General features: G+C 45.6%; 1 protein-coding gene across 2 annotated transcripts in view; it reads left to right on the top strand.

The window, feature by feature from the left end:
- Nucleotides 1-20,249, top strand: part of ARHGEF40 (Rho guanine nucleotide exchange factor 40) — a 151,382-nt gene that overhangs the window by 31,396 nt on the left and 99,737 nt on the right. For both annotated transcript variants that reach the window (XM_073631216.1, XM_073631206.1), the window contains exons 2-3: nt 15,061-15,258; nt 16,825-18,514. In XM_073631216.1, the coding sequence (XP_073487317.1) occupies nt 15,061-15,258; nt 16,825-18,514 (1,888 nt within the window). The remainder of the gene's footprint in view (nt 1-15,060; nt 15,259-16,824; nt 18,515-20,249) is intronic.

Below are 20,249 nucleotides of genomic sequence, written 5' to 3'. Positions count from 1 at the left end.
CTCTCCTCTGTCTCTGCGTCCCCTCTCTCCTCTGTCTCTGCCTCCCCTCTCTCCTCTGTCTCTGCGTCCCCCCCTCTCTTCTGTCTCTGCATCCCCTCTCTCCTCTGTCTCTGCGTCCCCTCTCTCCTCTGTCTCTGCCTCCCCTCTCTCCTCTGTCTCTGCGTCCCCTCTCTCCTCTGTCTCTGCGTCCCCTCTCTCTTCTGTCTCTGCGTCCCCTCTCTCCTCTGTCTCTGCGTCCCCTCTCTCCTCTTTCTCTGCGTCCACTCTGTCTTCTGTCTCTGCGTCCCTCTCTCCTCTGTCTCTGCGTCCCCTCTCTCCTCTGTCTCTGCGTCCCACCTCTCTTCTGTCTCTGCGTCCCCTCTCTCCTCTGTCTCTGCCTCTCCTCTGCGTCCCCTCTCTCCTCTGTCTCTGCGTCCCCTCTCTCCTCTGTCTCTGCGTCCCCTCTCTCCTCTGTCTCTGCGTCCCCTCTCTCCTCTGTCTCTGCATCCCCTCTCTCTTCTGTCTCTGCGTTCCCTCTTCTGTCTCTGCGTCCCCTCTCTCCTCTGTCTCTGCGTCCCCTCTCTCGTCTGTCTCTGCGTCCCCTCTCTCCTCTGTCTCTGCGCCCCCTCTCTCCTCTGTTTCTGCCTCCCCTCTCTCTTCTGTCTCTGCGTCCCCTCTCTCTTCTGTCTCTGCGTTCTCTCTTCTGTCTCTGCGTTCCCTCTTCTGTCTCTGCGTCCCCTCTCTCTTCTGTCTCTGCGTTCTCTCTTCTGTCTCTGCGTTCCCTCTTCTGTCTCTGCGTCCCCTCTCTCCTCTGTCTCTGCGTCCCCTCTCTCCTCTGTCTCTGCCTCCCCTCTCTCCTCTGTCTCTGCCTCCCCTCTCTCCTCTGTCTTTGCGTCCCCTCTCTCCTCTGTCTCTGCGTCCCCTCTCTCCTCTGTCTCTGCGTCCCCTCTCTACTCTGTCTCTGCCTCCCCTCTCTCCTCTGTATCTGCGTCCCCTCTCTCCTCTGTCTCTGCCTCCCCTCTCTCTCTGTCTCTGCCTCCCCTCTCTCCTCTGTCTCTGCGCCCCCTCTCTCCTCTGTCTCTGCGTCCCCTCTCTCCTCTGTCTCTGCGTCCCCTCTCTCCTCTGTCTCTGCCTCCCCTCTCTCCCCTGTCTCTGCCTCCCCTCTCTCCTCTGTCTCTGCGTCCCCTCTCTCCTCTGTCTCTGCGTCCCCTCTCTCCTCTGTCTCTGCCTCCCCTCTCTCCTCTGTCTCTGCGTCCCCTCTCTCCTCTGTCTCTGCCTCCCCTCTCTCCTCTGTCTCTGCGTCCCCTCTCTCCTCTGTCTCTTCGTCCCCTCTCTCCTCTGTCTCTGCCTCCCCTCTCTCCCCTGTCTCTGCCTCCCCTCTCTCCTCTGTCTCTGCGTCCCCATCTCTCCTCTGTCTCTGCGTCCCCTCTCTCCTCTGTCTCTGCCTCCCCTCTTTCCTCTGTCTCTGCCTCCCCTGTCTCCTCTGTCTCTGCGTCCCCTCTCTCCTCTGTCTCTGCCTCTCCTCTCTCCTCTGTCTCTGCCTCTCCTCTCTCCTCTGTCTCTGCGTCCCCTCTCTCCTCTGTCTCTGCCTCCCCTCTCTCCCCTGTCTCTGCCTCCCCTCTCTCCTCTGTCTCTGCGTCCACTCTCTCCTCTGTCTCTGCGTCCCCTCTCTCCTCTGTCTCTGCCTCCCCTCTTTCCTCTGTCTCTGAGTCCCCTCTCTCCTCTGTCTCTGCGTCCCCTCTCTCCTCTGTCTCTTGCCTCCCCTCTCTCCTCTGTCTCTGCGTCCCCTCTCTCCTCTGTCTCTGCCTCCCCTCTCTCCTCTGTCTCTGCGTCCCCTCTCTCCTCTGTCTCTGCCTCCCCTCTCTCCCCTGTCTCTGCCTCCCCTCTCTCCTCTGTCTCTGCGTCCCCTCTCTCCTCTGTCTCTGCGTCCCCTCTTTCCTCTGTCTCTTCCTCCCCTCTCTCCTCTGTCTCTGCTCCTCTCTCTCCTCTGTCTCTGTCTCCCCTCTCTCCTCTGTCTCTGCGTCCCCTCTCTCCTCTGTCTCTGCGTCCCCTCTTTCCTCTGTCTCTTCCTCCCCTCTCTCCTCTGTCTCTGCCTCCTCTCTCTCCTCTGTCTCTGTCTCCCCTCTCTCCTCTGTCTCTGCGTCCCCTCTCTCCTCTGTCTCTGCCTCCCCTCTCTCCTCTGTCTCTGCGTCCCCTCTCTCCTCTGTCTCTGCCTCCCCTCTCTCCTCTGTCTCTGCGTCCCCTCTGTCCTCTGTCTCAGCGTCCCCTCTCTCCTCTGTCTCTGCGTCCCCTCTCTCCTGTCTCTGCCTCCCCTCTCTCCTCTGTCTCTGCCTCCCCTCTCTCCTCTGTCTCTGTGTCCCCTCTCCTCCTCTGTCTCTGCCTCCCCTCTCTCCTCTGTCTCTGCGTCCCCTCTGTCCTCTGTCTCAGCGTCCCCTCTCTCCTCTGTCTCTGCGTCCCCTCTCTCCTGTCTCTGCCTCCCCTCTCTCCTCTGTCTCTGCCTCCCTCTCTCCTCTGTCTCTGTGTCCCCTCTCTCCTCTGTCTCTGCCTCCCCTCTCTCCTCTGTCTCTGCCTCCCCTCTCTCCTCTGTCTCTGCGTCCCCTCTCTCCTCTGTCCCTGCTTCCCCTCTCTCCTCTGTCTCTGCTTCCCCTCTCTTCTATATCTGTCATTTATCTCTATTTTCTTTGTCTTCTCACCATCTGCCTCCTCTTATTTTCTCTCTGTCTACTCTCTCCTATGTCTCCTCTCCCCCCCCCCCCCCCCTCCTGCAAGGACTGTGATCTCTTCTCTCTCTGCCTCCTCTCTCTCTCTCTCTCTCTCTCTCTCTGTCATTCTCCCACCCCCAGATAAACAAGTGATCTCCTCTCTCTCTTCTCACTCTCTCCTCTTTCTCTAGCTGCCCCCCCCCCCCCATCCTCTATATAGGAAGAAGTGATCTCTCACGCTCTGTCTCTTTCTCCCTGTGTCTCTCTCTACAGGAAGAAGTGATCTCATACATTTAATGATTTGCAGCTGGTGTTATGGCTGAGAAAGGACACACACAGACATACATGCTGAATACTGACATAAATTCCAAGTACAGGATACACTGCTTTGTGTTTTCTTATTCTTAAAGCAGAACTCTACCAACTTAGTTTCCTTGTAGGTGTCAAGCAGCACAGACATAAAGGTTTAGGTAAAACACATCTGATGTACAGTGAGGGAAAAAAGTATTTGATCCCCATCTGATTTTTGTACATTTGCCCACTGACAAAGAAATGATCAGTCTATAATTTTAATGGTAGGTTTATTTTAACAGTGAGAGACAGATTAACCACTTCAGCCCCAGAAGGATTTACTCCATTAATGACCAGGCCATTTTTTCAATACTGCACTGCGACGGTTTAACTGATAATTGCATGATCATGCGACGTTGTACAAACAAAATTGACGTCCTTTTTTCCCCCACAAATAGAGCTTTCTTTTGGTGGTATTTGATCACCTCTGCGGTTTTTATTTTTTGCGCTATAAACAAAAAAAAAAAGTGACATTTAAAAAAACAAAAACAACATTTTTTACTTTTTGCTATAATAAATATCCCCCAAATTTAAAAAAAAAAAAAACAAGTTTCTTTGTCAGTTTAGGCCAATATGTATTCTTCTTCATATTTTTGGTAAAAAAAAAAAAAAAAATGGCAATAAGAGTATATTGTTTGGTTTGTGCAAAATTTATAGTGTCTACAAAATTAGGGGATATAATTATGGCATTTTTATTATAAATTTTTTTTTTACTAGTAATTTTTTTTTTTTTAATTTTATTTACTTATATAGCGCCGTCAATTTACGCAGCTCTTTACATATACTTTGTACATTCACATCAGTCCCTACCCTCAAGGAGCTTACAATCTAAGGTCCCTAACTCACATTCATATACTAGGGGCAATTTAGACAGGATCCAATTAACCTAGTAATGGTGATGATGAGCGATTTTTAGCAGGACTGCGACATTGCGGTGGACAGATCGGACACTTTTGACACTTTTTTGGCACCATTGACATTTATACAGCGATCAGAGCTAAAAATAGCCTCTGAATACTGTATAAATGTCACTGGCAGGGAAGGGGTTAACACTAGGGGGCGATGAAGGGGTTAAGTGTTCCCTAGGGAGGTGTTTCTCTCTGTGGGGGGAATGGACTGACTGGGAGTAGAGAGAGAGATCGCTGTTCCTGATTACTAGGAACAACAGATCTCACTCTACTTCCCTGACAGAACGGGGATCTGTCAGTTTACACTGACAGATCCCCGTTCTAGCTCTCTGAGGAGCGATCACGGGCGGACATTGCGGCTGCCGGCCATGAGCATCGACTCCGGCGGTAGCACACACCCCCTATAGCTCTTAAAGCGGCCAACGTACACCTACGCCGGATTCGCGCAGCCATGCCAACCTGCCACAGTATAATAACGGCGGCTGGTCGGCAAGCAGAAGTCCAGAAAAGCGCATTTCAAAAAAGTTATAAATTGATTTGCATTTTAATGAGGGAAATAAGTATTTGACCCCTTCGCAAAACATGACTTAGTACTTGGTGGCAAAACCCTTGTTGGCAATCACAGAGGTCAGATGTTTCTTGTAGTTGGTCACCAGGTTTGCACACATCTCAGGAGGGATTTAGTCCCACTCCTCTTTGCAGATATTCACCAAGTCATTAAGGTTTCGAGGCTGATGTTTGGTAACTCGAACCTTCAGTTCCCTCCACATATTTTCTATAGGATTAAGGTCTGGAGACTGGCTAGGCCACTCCAGGACCTTAATGTGCTTCTTCTTGTGCGACTCCTTTGTTGCCTTGGCTGCGTGTTTTGGGTCATTGTCATGCTGGAATACCCATCCACGACCCATTTTCAATGCCCTGGCTGAGGGAAGGAGGTTCTCACCCAAGATTTACCGGTAAATGGCCCTGTCCATCGTCCCTTTGATGCGGTGAAGTGGTCGCCCCCAAAGCAAAATGTTTCCACCTCCATGTTTGATGGTGGGGATGATGTTCTTGGGGTCATAGGCAGCATTCCTCCTCCTCAAAACACAACGAGTTGAGCTGATGCCAAAGAGCTCGATTTTGGACTCATCTGACCACAACACTTTCACCCAGTTCTCCTCTGAATCATTCAGATGTTCATTAGCAAACTTCAGACAGGCCTGTACGTGTGCTTTCTTGAGCAGGTGGACCTTGCAGGCCCTGCAGGATTTCAGTCCTTCATGGCGTTGTGTGTTACCAATTGTTTACTTGGTGACTATGGCCCCAGAGTCATTGAGATCATTGACAAGATTCTCCTGTTTACTTCTGGGCTGATTCCTCACCATTCTTATGATCATTGAAACTCCACGAGGTGAGATCTTGCATGGAGCCCCAGACAGAGGGAGATTGACAGTTATTTTGTGTTTCCTCCATTTGCTAATAATCGCACCATCTGTTGTCACCCTCTCACCAAGCTGCTTGGTGATAGTCTTGTAGCCCATTCCAGTCTTGTGTAGGTCTACAATCTTATCCCTGACATCCTTGGAGAGCACTTTGGTCTTGGCCATGGTGGAGAGATTGGAATCTGATTGCTTTTGTGGACAGATGTCTTTTATACGAGTAACAAGCTGACATTAGGAGCACTCCCTTTAAGAGAGTGCTCCTGATCTCAGCCCGTTACCTGTATAGAAGACACCTGGGAGCCAGAAATCTTGCTGATCGATAGGTGATCAAATACTTATTTCACTCATTAAAATGCAAATCAATTTATAACTTTTTTGAACTGCGTTTTTCTGGATATTTTTGTTGTTATTCTGTCTCTCACTGTTAAAATAAACCTACCATTAAAATTATAGACTGATCATTTTTTTGTCAGTGGGCAAATGTACAAAATCAGCAGGGGATCAAATACTTTTTTCCCTCGCTGTAGCATATGTCCTTTGTCTATTTTGTTTCTACATATTGAAAGAACATATCTTTAAATGGATCTAGGATCAGATATTATTTTTTTCATTCATGCTTATGTAATAAGTGTAAAACAGGTATTTATTGCCTATTTCTGGGTTCACAACATTCATCCCAACAATGCCTTTATATTCTTTTCTTTTCTGAAGGACAGCCCCAACTTTGTTCAGACATCATTCAGGGTCATCATCTACTTTCTGGTCTGAGATGTTGGCTCAAAGATCACAAAGACATTTAAATATCGGTCCTTGTGCTATTTTTGTCTGTGTGTACAAATGTCTGACACAGATCAGCCCCCTACTTCAGCCTCTTACCTTGCTAGTTACAATGTTGCAGTCTGATCAGCGGGGGAGCAAATATAGGGAGTGTGTCATCATGTTAGTGTTAGTGACATGTCAGGAATGTATTCAGGCAAACTTGTAAAGTGACTCAAAGTCCATTTTACATCTTTAGGGGCTAAGCTTCTGATGTTCTCCACAGAGATCCAGCCTACAGTCCCTTGGCTTGGTGGTGATGAGTTGCTTCTTCTTCAGTTTTGTGGGGCAGGCTCTAGCTGGAAAATAGACATGGCTTAGTGGTTAGCACTCTGCGTAGCAATGTCAGGACCTTGACTTTTTGTCCAACCCTGACACAAGTTTCTTGCAGACAGAAAGATACAAGGTACAAGTCGGCTTCTGCCCAGTTTGACCTCACGATTGTGTATACACAACGGCTATAGGTATATTAGATTGTAAGACCAATTAGAATAGCATTTTCTATAACAGTGGTACGCAAACTTTCCGAGGTTAATCTCTACCTGGACAACATGGAGGAAATCAGAGATCCCTGGGGGAGGGCTAGGCGGCACCCATAAAAAAAAATCTATCAAGCTCCCAATAAAAACATGGCACGGAGAACACATAGTATGTCATAGTAGTGTCCTCTGCCCCCCTTCACATCACCCCCCCATAGAAGTGTCCTCTGCTCCCCTCCATAGCAGTGTCCTCTGCCCCTTCACTTCACACTCCCATTGTAGTGTCCTCTGCCCCCCCTCCCCTCACAGTAGTGCCCTGTACCCCCCCCCCCCCAAAGCAGTGTCCTCTGCCCCCTCACATCACCCTCCCATTGTAGTGTCCTCTGCCCCCCTCCCCTCACAGTAGTGCCCTGTACCCCCCCCCCCACCAAAGCAGTGTCCTCTGCCCCCTTCACATCACCCTCCCATTGTAGTGTCCTCTGCCCCCCATAGCAGTATCCTCTGCCCCCCTCCCCCCAGTAGTGCCCTGTACCCCCTCAAAGCACTATCCTCTGCCCCTTTACACCACTCCCCACACTGTAGTGTCCTCTGCCCCCCTCCCCCCACTGTAGTGTCCTCTACCCCCCCCATGCAGTGTCTTCTGCCCCCTTCACATCACCCACCCATTGTAGTGTCCTCTGCTCCCCATAGCAGTATCCTCTGCCCCTATCCCCTCCAGTAGTGCCCTGTACCCCCCCCTCCCCAGCACAGTGTCCTCTGCTCCTTTACATCACTCCCCACACTGCAGTGTCCTTTGCCCCCCCCCCCCCCCACTGTAGTGTCCTCTACCCACTATAGCAGCGTCCTCCTCACCCTTCTCCCCCCCATGCAGTGTTCTCTGCCCCCTTTACATCAACCCCCCTCCACTGTAATGTCTTCTGCCCCACAGTAGTTTTCTATATCCCCTCAAAGCAGTGTCCTCTGCCCCCCATAGCAGTGTCCTACTCCCCTCCTCCCCCACGGTAGTGTCCTGTACCCCTCCCACCAATGCAGTGTCCTCTGCCCCCTTCACATCACCCCCCCCTTCTGTAGTATTCTCTGCTCCCCTCCCCTCACCTCAGTGTCCTGTACCCCCCCATGCAGTGTCTTCTGCCCCCTTCACACCCTCCCTCCCCCGCTATAGTGTCTTCTTCCCTCCTCCCCCCACAGTAGTATCCTGTACCCTCCCTCCCCAGCGCAGTATCCTCTACCCCTTCACATAACCCCCCCTCCAAAGCAGTGTCCTCTGTCCCCTTCACATGACCCTCCCACTGTAGTGTCTTCTGCCCCCTCCCCCCACAGTAGTGCCCTGTACCCCCAACAAAGTGTCCTCTGCCCCCATAGCAGTGTCCTCTGCCCCCATAGCAGTGTCCTTTGTCCCCTTCACATGACCCTCCCACTGTAGTGTCTTCTGCCCCCTCCCCCCACAGTAGTGCCCTGTACCCCCAACAAAGTGTCCTCTGCCCCCATAGCAGTGTCCTCTGCCCCCATAGCAGTGTCCCCTGCCCCCTTTGCCCACAGTAGTATCCTGTAAAAAGCAGTGTGCTCTGCCCCCTTTGAATCTTGGACAGGACACTTATCCGCATGATAAATAGATACTGAATGGATATACATACATATATATGGGATTTAAACTCTGCCAAGTGCTATTTACATCTTAATTGATTGTATAACATAACCATTTCATGCCATTCCCACTGCACTAGCCTGTTATGGTTCGCAATGCAACGCTAGAACTTTTAGTGTATATTGGGTAGTACTGTATATGGCTGCAATTAAAGCGTTTCTTCATCCTAGGGACAAAAAAACAAATACTGTAACTGCTGACTTAATGAACAGACATGGGTCCAGCGCTGTCCTCACCTGGGCCGGTTCTTCACCGGTCCTGGGGTCCCCGGCGCCGGCATCTTTAGGCCTGGTTCACACTGATGTGACATAGGTTCTGACTTGTGAGACCCCAACTCTCACAAGTCAGCCCAACTCTCCCTATGAGAGCCGTCTTAACTGATACTACACAAATCTGTCCGACTTTAGAAAAGGTTCCTGCTCTACTTTGGTCCAACTTTGATACAACTTCAGTGCCACAGTGTAAAAAGTCATATCAAAGCCGTAACTCCAAAGTTGCATTGAAAGTTGCGTGACTTTGTGGTCGGGCGAGTGTGTGTGGGAAGCCTGTTGTGTCTCCTTGCAGCTTCACAGCCGGCTTCCCACTGCAAATGCCCAAGTGGCGGTGTGCTTTGTGAATGCTCCCGCAGCCTTCTGGGACCTGTGACGCAAAGTGTGTGTGTGTGTGTGGGGGGGGGGGGCAAAACCAGGTACCTGCTCGAAGTTCTGCTTTAAGCTGGTCATACATTGGTTAAAATTGTGGCTTCACCTGCTTGCCAACAAACACGAACGTAGTGACGTACTACATGGAATTTTAGCTCTTGAGCGCCACCCTTTGGGCACCTTCTGCTAATGTCGTGTTTGGTGAACATTGATTCTGAGCATGCATGTTTGTACTTTGGACTTTTGTGTGACGGACTTGTGTTCACGCGATACAAAAATCTGACAACAGACCGTTGTCTGTCGAAAATTTACTAGCCTGCCAGCCAACATTTGTTGACGGAAAGTTGGCCAACAATTGTCTGATGGAGCGTACTAACGATCGGATTTTAGGCAGTCTGTCACCCTACAATTCCCTGTCGAAAATCCAAGTGTGTGTACGAGGCTTTAGTCTTTGCTAAGTGGTTCAAACCCAGACAGCAGTTTAGCAAATTTTAGAACATTCCACATGAAATCATTGTCGGACTTGTCCACTGCCATTGACTGGAAAAACTGTTAAAAAGAAATAGTAGTGCCTTAGGTCCATGAAGCTGAAAGCGGAAACTTTTCACATGTTACGGTCTGTGGTGAGAGATTTTTGACTCCCGCCAGTTAATTTTGCATCCAAAAGTGTTTCTTTAAGTCCCGTTCAGTAGTTCACTGAAACTTGGACAAAAGCTAGGGCTTTGGTGGCCAAGATAGAAACAGGAAACAGCTGGGCCGGGTGGGAGGACTCAGACACCAGTGCTACAAGCAAGCAGAATTTGATCCCAAGGCAAGTTTCTCTAAATATACAAAAGTCAGCCTCACACACAGGAGGTCCAATTACAGTTTATTCTGACGTCTTTCCATACACAAATCTCTGCTCATACACTACGCTGAACTTACACCATTCACTCTATAACTGTTTACAGCTGTGTGCAAAAGTTCTGACTCCTTAGGACAAACTGCATATTGTGGACTAGCTAAAGGAAAAAAAAAAAATAGCACAACCTCTGCAGGGAACAAACTAAAGTGTGATTCCACTTTTGCAGCCAAATTGGAAAAACACCCACTGTCTATTTATTACATGTTTCCATTCACAAGGCATGATAAAATACTTACAAAATGCTGCTTACCTTTTTACTCACTTAAAAATACTACCCAGCTTTCGCCTTCTAGTGTTAAAGTAGAACTATAGGCAATTTATTATTTCATTTTGGATAAAGCAAGGGGAGGGTTATAACCCCTGTCTGATTTTTTTTTTTTTCACCATCTGTGTCCCATTTCGGGAGATTTCCCTTTACTTCCTGTCCCATAGCCAAACAGGAAGTGAGAGGAAATCCCTGCAAATTAAGGGAATTCCTTGGGGAGCCCCAGGTCACCAGAACTAGTGTCCCCATTGGAAGATTTCCCCTCTATTACTTTTCTGGGGACAACCCAAAATTTGGGATTTTCTTTTACTCTCACTTTTTTTTTTTTTAACCGTTTAACTAACGGTAAACAGGACAAATAGAGGGGATGAATCTCCTTAACAGAGACACGGACAATAATAAATCTGACAAGCATTCTAATCCCTCTCCACTCTATCCAAAACTAAAATAAAAGTTTTGCCTTTAGTTATACTTTAAGGAGGGGATTATGGAATTATGTTTACTATTAATTAACCCTGTCTGCTCTGTGCTTGCAGATCCCATTATCAGAATGCTGTGTCCTTGCAAACACAGCATGCAGAACAGCTGAAATGTGAACCTAGCCTTATTGCATGAGCTGCCTAAAGAATGTATTTAGTATCAACTTTGCATCAGTTGACTTGGCAGTCAGCTAAGCCAGTCCTGGATGGCTATTGCTATAGGAGTCACAATTCTCTTGAGCTTTTGCCACATTCAGGGCACAAGTCGCCGTGGCCTTTATGCTATAAAAATCTTTGTATAAAGCCATGAATGAGATAGGTAGAAGCAAAATTGCTACATAATGTTAGTAGTGCATCAGTTTCAGATAGAATTTATCAGAATCCAGTGGTGGCTGGTGCTCGAACCAACGCCAACCCCCCCTCCGCGGGCGACAGACGGGAATTCGGCTACCCCCCCCCCCCAGTGGGAGACGGACAGAAATACAGTGATCCTCCTTGCGGGAGACAGACGGGAATGTGGCGGCGATCAGAGGCCTCCTTATCTTAGGAAGGAGGCAGATCAGGCAGATATGGATCCGGGCTGCAGCTCCTCACTCCAGGGGCCATTGCTTCTCCTTCAGGCACAACAGGAAGTGGGTCCTGACTGAGACCCGATTGGCCAGGAATCCTAAGACTCCCTGGCCAATCGGGTCTTAGGAACTGCGTCCTGAATTGCCAGGAGGAGACTCAAGAAGACAATAGCGAATAATAATTTGCTATTGTCACATAAGTGGGTTGGCTCGAGGCGCAGTACTCTGTGCCCTGAGCCCACCCTTTTTTGAAGCCAATTGGAGCCTCAGGTTCTTAAAACATGCTTAAAAAACAAAACCTCCATTGGAATCCATGTGTCCGGCGCACCGCATGTAGGTTAGGGGGCTGAACGCATTGATGGGGGGGTGCCCGTGCGCCCCCTATGGATGGGCAGCCACTGTCAGAATCTTTGGCAATTATCTTTGGGTAGGAGTGGTTACTCAGTGAACTACCAAGTTACAGTTTTGGGCAGACACCTCCACATATTCTTGTAAAACAGTAGACATGACCGAATAATGGCAAACAGTTGGCTAGAACATAGGTGGTGCAATTTTATTTCCTGCAACTACGGATTGCAGGAAAGAAAATCGCTTGATTTCCCCCAGTATCACAGTCAGTGTTGATAGGGGAGTCCCTCCTGCAGAGCTATTGTGTTTTCTTGGTGGGGGGCACTGGGAGCCATCCCTGCCGGGAAAACACAGTGATTACTGCTAGTAGCTATAGGTGCTGGCAATAATCGCATGCCAGAAATTGATTGATTGATCAAGTCGATTGATGAATCAACTTGGGTAAAATCAGACTGCCCATACATGGATTAAACTGGGAGTGCTGAACTGGCTGAGACTCGAGCCATCTATGGCTGGCTTAAGAGTATTCGGAAGGGGTTTTCCACTTAGCTAGGCTGTGACATACAGTACTACAAGGCCCCCTGTTTGAACAGCCAAAGCTCCCTCATAAGCATCGGCAACATCATCAGGGACTTATGCCCTGTACACAGTATGAGAAAAACCGGCGAACGGTCAGCCGGTTTTCCTTGATGTTTCACAGCAAGTCGGAACCGAGGATAGAAATAATGTAAGAAAATTCTCGTACGACAAAGGCTTTTTTTTTTTTATTTGTTGTTTCTGATCATGCACAGTCTTTTGTTTATGATTTTTCTCGTACGAAAACAGGACACATTAAAAGGAAAATCGTTCATTCTGTTCCTGTACGATAAAAATGTTGGCGTTTGTCCATTCGGAAATTTTCGTTCAGAAGGTCAGAATTGGTCGTCCAAAGTTCCCGAAAATCGTACAATCCTCCCTCAAATGAAAATGTTCACCCGATTTTCTTCTAGTGTGTACGGGCCATAAAGCCAAATACATGGGTCGAATTTCTAATAATTTTTGTTTGAATTTCACACCATTAGTGGACTGCAGCAATGGCCGATTTTCGACTTTGAATTTGAGTGATCAGGCATGTTGGAAATTTTTTGAAAAACAAACGATTTTCTAATCAATGATGGGAGAATCATCCGAGAGTTATAACTGAAAAAGAAATCAGCATTGGTGCAAGAAAAGAAAATTCCTGGAAAGAGAAGAAGATTCTCAGCCACGAAAATTATTTTCTGTAGCAACATGAAGTGAAATTGAAGGCTTGGTTGATCAAATTTCTAAATCCAATACTGGCATCATCGGATCACAAAATGCACAAAATGTCTGATTTTCGAAAGAAAATTTGTTAGGAATTGGATCTATGTATGGCCTGTATAAGGCTGGGCATATATACACATAGATTTTTCTCATCCAGCCATTGTCAGCTATTACATTCAAGCATCCACAACACCTACATTTGCCTGTATACCAAAATAATGACTGTATCTGATAGGATAAAGTCATTGTTCAGCCAACATTCCCCCTGGCAGCTTTCATTTTTCAGTTGAAGTTGAGTAGAGTGTTGTTTGCAGGACCACCCATGGCTTGAATTTTCACAGATTCATCAGTGTATGGTCTGCTTTACTCTCTTTCATATTTAATAAAGACTGCCAGTAAACGTATACGATAAGCCACTAGCAACCTTCAGCTGCAATGCTTTTCCTTTATGTTGCTGTGCTTCGTGGAGGGGTTTTTATAAATGGTCCTACATATATTCCTAAGGGGAACATTTCTTTAATGTACTGTAATCAAAATAATTTTGGCTGCCTAAAGGAACAGCTTCATTTTCATTTATACATTGGTGAATTTGGCAACCATCTTTCACCACTGGGGCCCCTGTAATATGCAGCTTCCAGATCTTGGTGCAGTCCTTGGACCTGCAGCTAGCCTCCGAATCTCATAGGCTTCATGTACACTATATTCTAATGATTTTAATTATTTATTTCAGGTACTTGTATAGCGCTGTCAATTTATGCAGCGCTTTACATATACATTGTACATTCACATCAGTCCCTACCCTCAAGGAGCTTACAATCTAAGGTCCCTAACTCACATTCATACATACTAGGGACAATTTAGACAGGATCCAATTAACCTACCAGCATGTCTTTGGAGTGTGGGAGGAAACCGGAGTACCCGGAGGAAACCCACGCAGGCACAGGGAGAACATGCAAACTCCAGGCAGGTAGCGTCGTGGTTGGGATTCGAACCAGCGACCCTTCTTACTGCTAGGCGAGAGTGCTACCCACTAGACCACTGTAAATGATGCTTCTTTTCCCCTACAGGAGTTTAGCAGCAGCAGACACGCAATAAAAAGCTGCGTTATTGCATGCTCGTTCCCATGTCTGGTGTTAATACGTTCTATAGGTGCCTAAATGCATCCAGAGTTAATGCACATTTAGGCGCTATTGAGTTTAAAGCGCCTCTCCTGAACGTAAAAGTCTTTTTTTTTTTTTGCTGCCTCTAAACTCCTATGTGTGAATGGACATATAGGTTAACATGGAGGGGTATGTAGAGGCATAAAACTAAAACTTGGACGCCTGTAAAACCAGAGTTTTTTAGCTCAAATGTGCATGAGGCCTTAGGCTCAATGCTCACTGGGCTTAAAAAACGTCTGTTCTCTCAGGAGTAAAAACGCTCATTTTTTGTACAAAGTTTAGACGAGTTTAGGAGAGTTTTACGTTTTTTCTGCCTCCAAGCTCCAATCAGAAATGCAAACCAGAAGAGTTTTTTTTTCTGCCTCTAAACGTTAAACTCAAAATATGCCTCTTAACGTCCTAATGTGCATGGACACATAGGATAACATTGAGTAGTTTCTACAGGCAGAACACAAAACTCCTGTAGAAGCAACGTTTTTTAAGCCATGAAGCCTTAAGCCTCGTACACAAGATCGGATTTTCGGCAGACAAAGCGTCAGACTTTTGTCTGAAGGGCATGTGCCTGGATTTTGCATTGCATACTAATGGCACACAATTGTCGGCCAACAAACACTAATGTAGTGACACACTACGTGGAATTTCAGCTCTTGAGCGCCACCCCTTGGGCACCTTCTGCTAATGTCGTGTTTGGTGAGCATTGATTCCGAGGCATGCTTGCTTGTACTTTGGACTTTTGTGTGACAGACTTGTGTACACACGATACGAAAATCTGACAACAGACCATTGTCCTCCGAAAATTTACTAGCCTGCCAACCAACATTTGTTGGCCGAAAGTTGGACAACAATTGTCTAAAGGAGCGTACTAACAGTCGGATTTTAGGCAAACAGTCTGTCATCACACAATTCCCTGTCGAAAATCCGATTGTGAGTACGAGGCTTTAGACTGTATTTTTGCTTCCAAAGGAATCTGTGAGGAGATCTTCTTTTTATATTGAATAGCTTTTTATGTTCCCTACTGTGATAATGTGAAAGTTTAAGTGTATCTCCTAAAATGTATCGATTTTGTCTGTATAAAGGGTGATTGGTGAAACTTTTATGTTTTTCAGACCCCTCAGTCAGTGGAGGATTGCTTACAGAGCACTCTGTCATCCCTGTACCCTCCCTTTGAAGTGACCGCTCCGACTCTTCTGACCCAGGTGTTCTCAGTACTAGAGAGGACTTATCGTGAGGATCCTCTCAGATATACCTTTGAATTCCTCATACCAGCCAAGAGAATTCTGCAAAATGTACAACATCAGGCATGTGTAAGTCTCACTTCACTCTACAGTAATTCTTAGAAAACCCAGTCCAGTAAATATTTAAGCAGAACTCCAGAGGAGCCTATTTTTATGTTTCAGCTAAAGTGAGCATAACTGTTTTATTTGTTGTCTTTGAAAACCCATCAAGAACTTCCCTCACATTCCGTCCCTGAGACATAAGAACTCTCACCAAAGGGGAAAATAGCTTTGATAACTGTCGCTTGAACAGGTTTCCCTATTAAAAGGTTTCCCATCACCTCTTGTTTCGGTGTCAGCTATAAAATTTAGAATTTACAACCACATTTTGTCTTGGTGACAGTGGCTGCTAGGACAAGTAATGAATGTATAGCTCCTAATGAGAAGTTTCCACCTCTTCCTCACTCTGTGAAAAACTAAAAAAAAGTTTTTAGTCTGAAGTTCCACTTTAATACTCCCAACCTTACGTGCATTGGTGTAATGCAGTGCCATTCATTTTGAATGGCTTACCAACACACCATGCCAACGGACATGTTTTGTGGTGCAGTGTGCTGCTAAAAATTAGACGTGCTTTTTTTGGTGTGTTTGGTAGTTCATTCAAATAAATGGGCTTCCTCAATGGACATTAATGTGTGGCATAAGGCATGGTAATGTGACATATAATGAGCGTGTGCTAATACACCACAATGGTGTAAATGGACCCTGAGGAATCCTTTTATAACCACAGATGTGGCTGTGAATGATTTAACTTTGTTGAGAGATAATTCCATCCAAGACATATCAGCTAGCTGGGCACTAATGGGGTGGCACTCAGTAATGGTTTTCAATATGGCAGCAACCATATAACTACGAAACAACCATTTCAAATGGAGACAATTGCCCATCAGAAGTGTAGGCCCATCAAGAGGCATGCATTTTTAAGGTTGGAAAGGAGCTGATATCTCAGTATTCCAAAATAAAGAAATCCCTTTTCAGTCGCATTTTTCAAGATGTGACCATTTCATCCTGTAAATAAGTAAAAAAAAAAAAATCACAGAACTATTATTAAAGCTCTGGTGTTTGTTAAACCAGGGCTTAATATTCCCTCCCTGAATTCTAAAAATGTTAAGACCTGTAAGGGAAAAAAAAAAAAAAATATATATATATATATATATATATATATATATATATATATATATATATATATATATATATATATATATATATATATATATATGATGTCTGTATCTATACTACCTATTTTTTCTTTGGTTTGAATTCTATGTTAAAAAGATTACTGTGGACTGGCGTGATCTTTTTAGTATTATAACAGCCCCTGATAACAAGCATCCCTGTTTAACTAGAATCATTAATTTGTTAGTGTACTTTAGTTTTTTTCAGTTGATTGTTAAGTTGTGACCTTTAAATGATTTTGTTACATTTGATATTTTGTTAATATTTATTCGGACTGGTAGGTGATTAGAGAGGGAACTCAACAGCACTGTAAATTGCTTTAAACTTGTTGCATTTGTACTTGTCTATGTGTTGTCTTTTATTACTGCATTCTTTTACATCTTCTGTTTATTTTAATCCCTGATAATACTCTTTTTTTCCCAGTCTCAGTACAGTGGGTTTCTCTTCTTCCATGAAGGCTGGCCACTTTGCCTCGGTGAGAAGGTCCTCATTCAGCTGTCATCCCTTCCTTGGCACTTTCTGAAAAATGGGGATTTCTACTTGCAAGTGGTGCCATACTTGGAATGTTCTCCAAGACTTGTACTAAAGTGCCTTTCTCAAGATGGAAGTGGTGTCCAGGAGATTGTGGTGCCTGAATCTTCTCATTCATTTCTCTTTTCTGCTGAATGGCTTAACAGTATCAATAAAGACCGTAGTACTGTGCGTCTTGAGAACTGTCTAGCAGCCGTAGAGGAAAAGGTCCTTCGTCTACCATGGTCTGAAATAATTTATCCCCGTTTCATTCACAAAGAAGGCTTCATTGTAGGAAGGAAATGCACTCCAGGGCCTCTAATGCCACCACTAGAATACAGAAGCCCTGGTGATGGAGGAATTGCCATAGGAGATTTGGTGGACCCCAAAATTGGTGCTCAATTGTCATTTTCAAATAATCAAAATGAGACTATGGGCTGGAGAGATGGTGCTATTTCCCCCGTCTCTGGCTTAGTGACAGACTCAGTAGAGGGGGAGTATGTTGAACTCAGCCCACCACATGCAGAATTAGTAGTAAAAGTTGAAAGTCCCAGAGACACATGGGCATCACGAGCCAAGACTGCCCCAAGTAGAAAAGGTAAAAAGAAAGGACACCAGGCATGGCTGCATCAGAAGAAGCCAGGAAAGGTAGGTTCTTTGAGCACTTTAAAGGGAAGATCCCAGGAGACATGGGAAGACAGATTTTGCACAGGAGAAGCTGAAGACCAAGCACAGTCTGCAGCAGAGGGACAGAATTACTGGGATGTTGAGACAACAAGTTATTCCAATGAGACTGATGTGTTGGCTGAGTGGAGAAAAGGTTTGGATCTCCTTCAAAGGCAAGAGAGAGACATAATTCCTCAGACACGGGTTTGGGGTTCTTCTGAAAGACAGTTATGGGTTGATAAAGACTGTTCAGAGGAAAACAGGGCACCTTCTTGGATTACTGAGAGATCTGTCAGCAGAAAAGGTTCTCAGGAAGAGGACCGCTTATCAGAGACACTTAAAGAATGTTCTTTAAAAGTTGATAGCCTTAAGGAAAGAGAGAAATTGCTTTCTATAGAAGGCACTGGAGATGCTTCTGATTGCCAAAGAATTCCAACTGGAGACAGTTTGCAACTACCTGTAGAAAAACAAACAGAAACATCTACAACTAATAATTCCAGTTCTGCAGATAGTTGTCAAAGTGAATCTCAGCCGGACTTTACAAAACAGTCACCTAAAGAAGCTAAACAGCCACTGGACACTCTGCCGGAGGTCTGTGATTCAAGAGAATCTTCGCTGACCAGGAAAGGCAGAACATGGGCAGATGGCCAGGAGACATCAAGGATACAAAAGGAAGGGGAAAAAGAAGGGGACACTGCAACAGAAAATGTTGAGATTCCATCTAATGAAACAAAAAAACACCCAGAAAAAGAAAAACATCCAGTTTGGAGTCAGGTTGCTGATTTATCCCATAAGACTGGAAGAGGAAGGAGGAAAAAGAGGAACAAGAGGGGGAGGGGACCCATAAGGACTGAGGCAAGGAAAGCAACTCACAAGGTTGGGCAGAATAAAACCGATACCAAGCAAGAGGAACCCGAACTGGAAACTGCATTCAAAGGTAAACTGGAAATTAAAAATAGAGATTGTTATGTGGAATATGTATATTTTTTGTTTATAGCAATGTCAAGCATAGTTTGAATGCAGGTATACTCACCTCCATGTGGAGCATGGCTGCTGCAGGGTACAAAGGGACGCCAAGGACAGGTTCTTTTCACTGGAGTTCAGTGCTAATGCAGGTGTCCATCTTCATTCAGGTCACACACCACTCAGGGTTTAACGGACCATACAAGCAGCATTAAACCAACTCATTACCTTAGGATAGCAGACATGAAAGTTAAAATGTTTCATGAGTATCTTGTCTAGAATCTCTGTGCATAGCGCTTATGTAAAGAGGTGAATAGCTATGTATGTAGCAGCTCCCTGGAACAACTGAACTCAGACCCAGAATCAAACACTAAGCTTCATGATGCAACTGCTCCTGCAAAGCTGTGTGCCCATGTACCTCGGTCTTTAGTTTGCTTATATGGACAACTTCTCAAGCATCTTCTTTGGGAACTAATGTGCCTGAAGCAAAAACTGCCTTAAGTAGTTTGTATTGCCTCATGGCACCACATTTAATTCAAACTTGGACTTAAAAATGGTAGATAGTGAAAACTGGAATATGATTTGTTGTTTGTTGTAATAGTACAGAAACTTTGTGCCAATTCACACTATTGCTTGCACAAGAAATGCTCCACAGCACGCAGATTATTCAACTGTGCGCTGTGGTGCATTATTGTGAAGGTGGGTTTTTGATTTCTGTATATGTACATTAGGGTGGCCTTTCAGATTAAATTAAAATTCCCCAGCATGCATCTGACCTTACAAAAGGGGTGGAGATGCTCATGACATCATTGACCTAATAGCCATATAGTCCTATTAGCTCAATGCTGTCATGAGCATCCGTGCCCATTTGTAACATCAGATGCATGGCAATGAATCCCCTGCCTGCAACTCACTGAACCAGGAATGACAGCTGGCTTTTGGGATTGCACCCAAACCTGATTCTAAACAATTTCAAACTCGTCCCTAGTGAGATATTTTGTAATGTGTTTGGCTTATTTGTCTTGTATATGTTTATGGGGTTGCTTTATCAAATACTTAAAATAACAGAGTGTGCCATATGCATGGGCAAGCAAGCATAACAACAAAGATAAGATAAAAAACCCTGTTTAAAATTCATACCAACCACCAGATAGAAAAATAATACTTATATCATTTAAATGAGCACAAAAAAGGCTTTCTGCAAACTGAAGCCCAAAATGTTTAGCTGCCAAACCTCTTATCTGATAGGGTAACTCCAGTCAAACAGCTTGCCTGGGGTGTTGCCCAAGTACCGGCTGTTATGCCACTTACCCAAATACCACCTTACCTTATTTAAATAATTCAAAACAGACATACTTCTTTTGGTTTAAATGGCCATAGCAGCCCTTTATTACAATAACCAACCATAAAACCACTTTATTACATAATATAAAAAACAGTAATAAACAGAAAAAACATACCATAACCTCTCTGACTGAATGTAACTGCCTGTTATTTTTGAAGGCACCCTTGACTGACCAACTAACTGTATCTGGCACCACCTTGCCTTTCCACGGCCCCCAGCCGCAACTTACGCCAGCTCAGGGACAATTGTTTGGCAAATTCACCAGCTGATACAGCCAACTGCCCCACCACTTATTACTTCTGCCCTTATTAGGGCAGGTACACCCATACCAAAGAACGTAACCATTCCCGCCTTCAAAAACCGT

The sequence above is a fragment of the Aquarana catesbeiana genome, linkage group LG01 (assembly GCF_042186555.1).
Source record: "Aquarana catesbeiana isolate 2022-GZ linkage group LG01, ASM4218655v1, whole genome shotgun sequence".
Lineage (NCBI taxonomy): Eukaryota > Metazoa > Chordata > Amphibia > Anura > Ranidae > Aquarana > Aquarana catesbeiana.
This window is presented reverse-complemented; position numbering and strand designations above follow the sequence as displayed.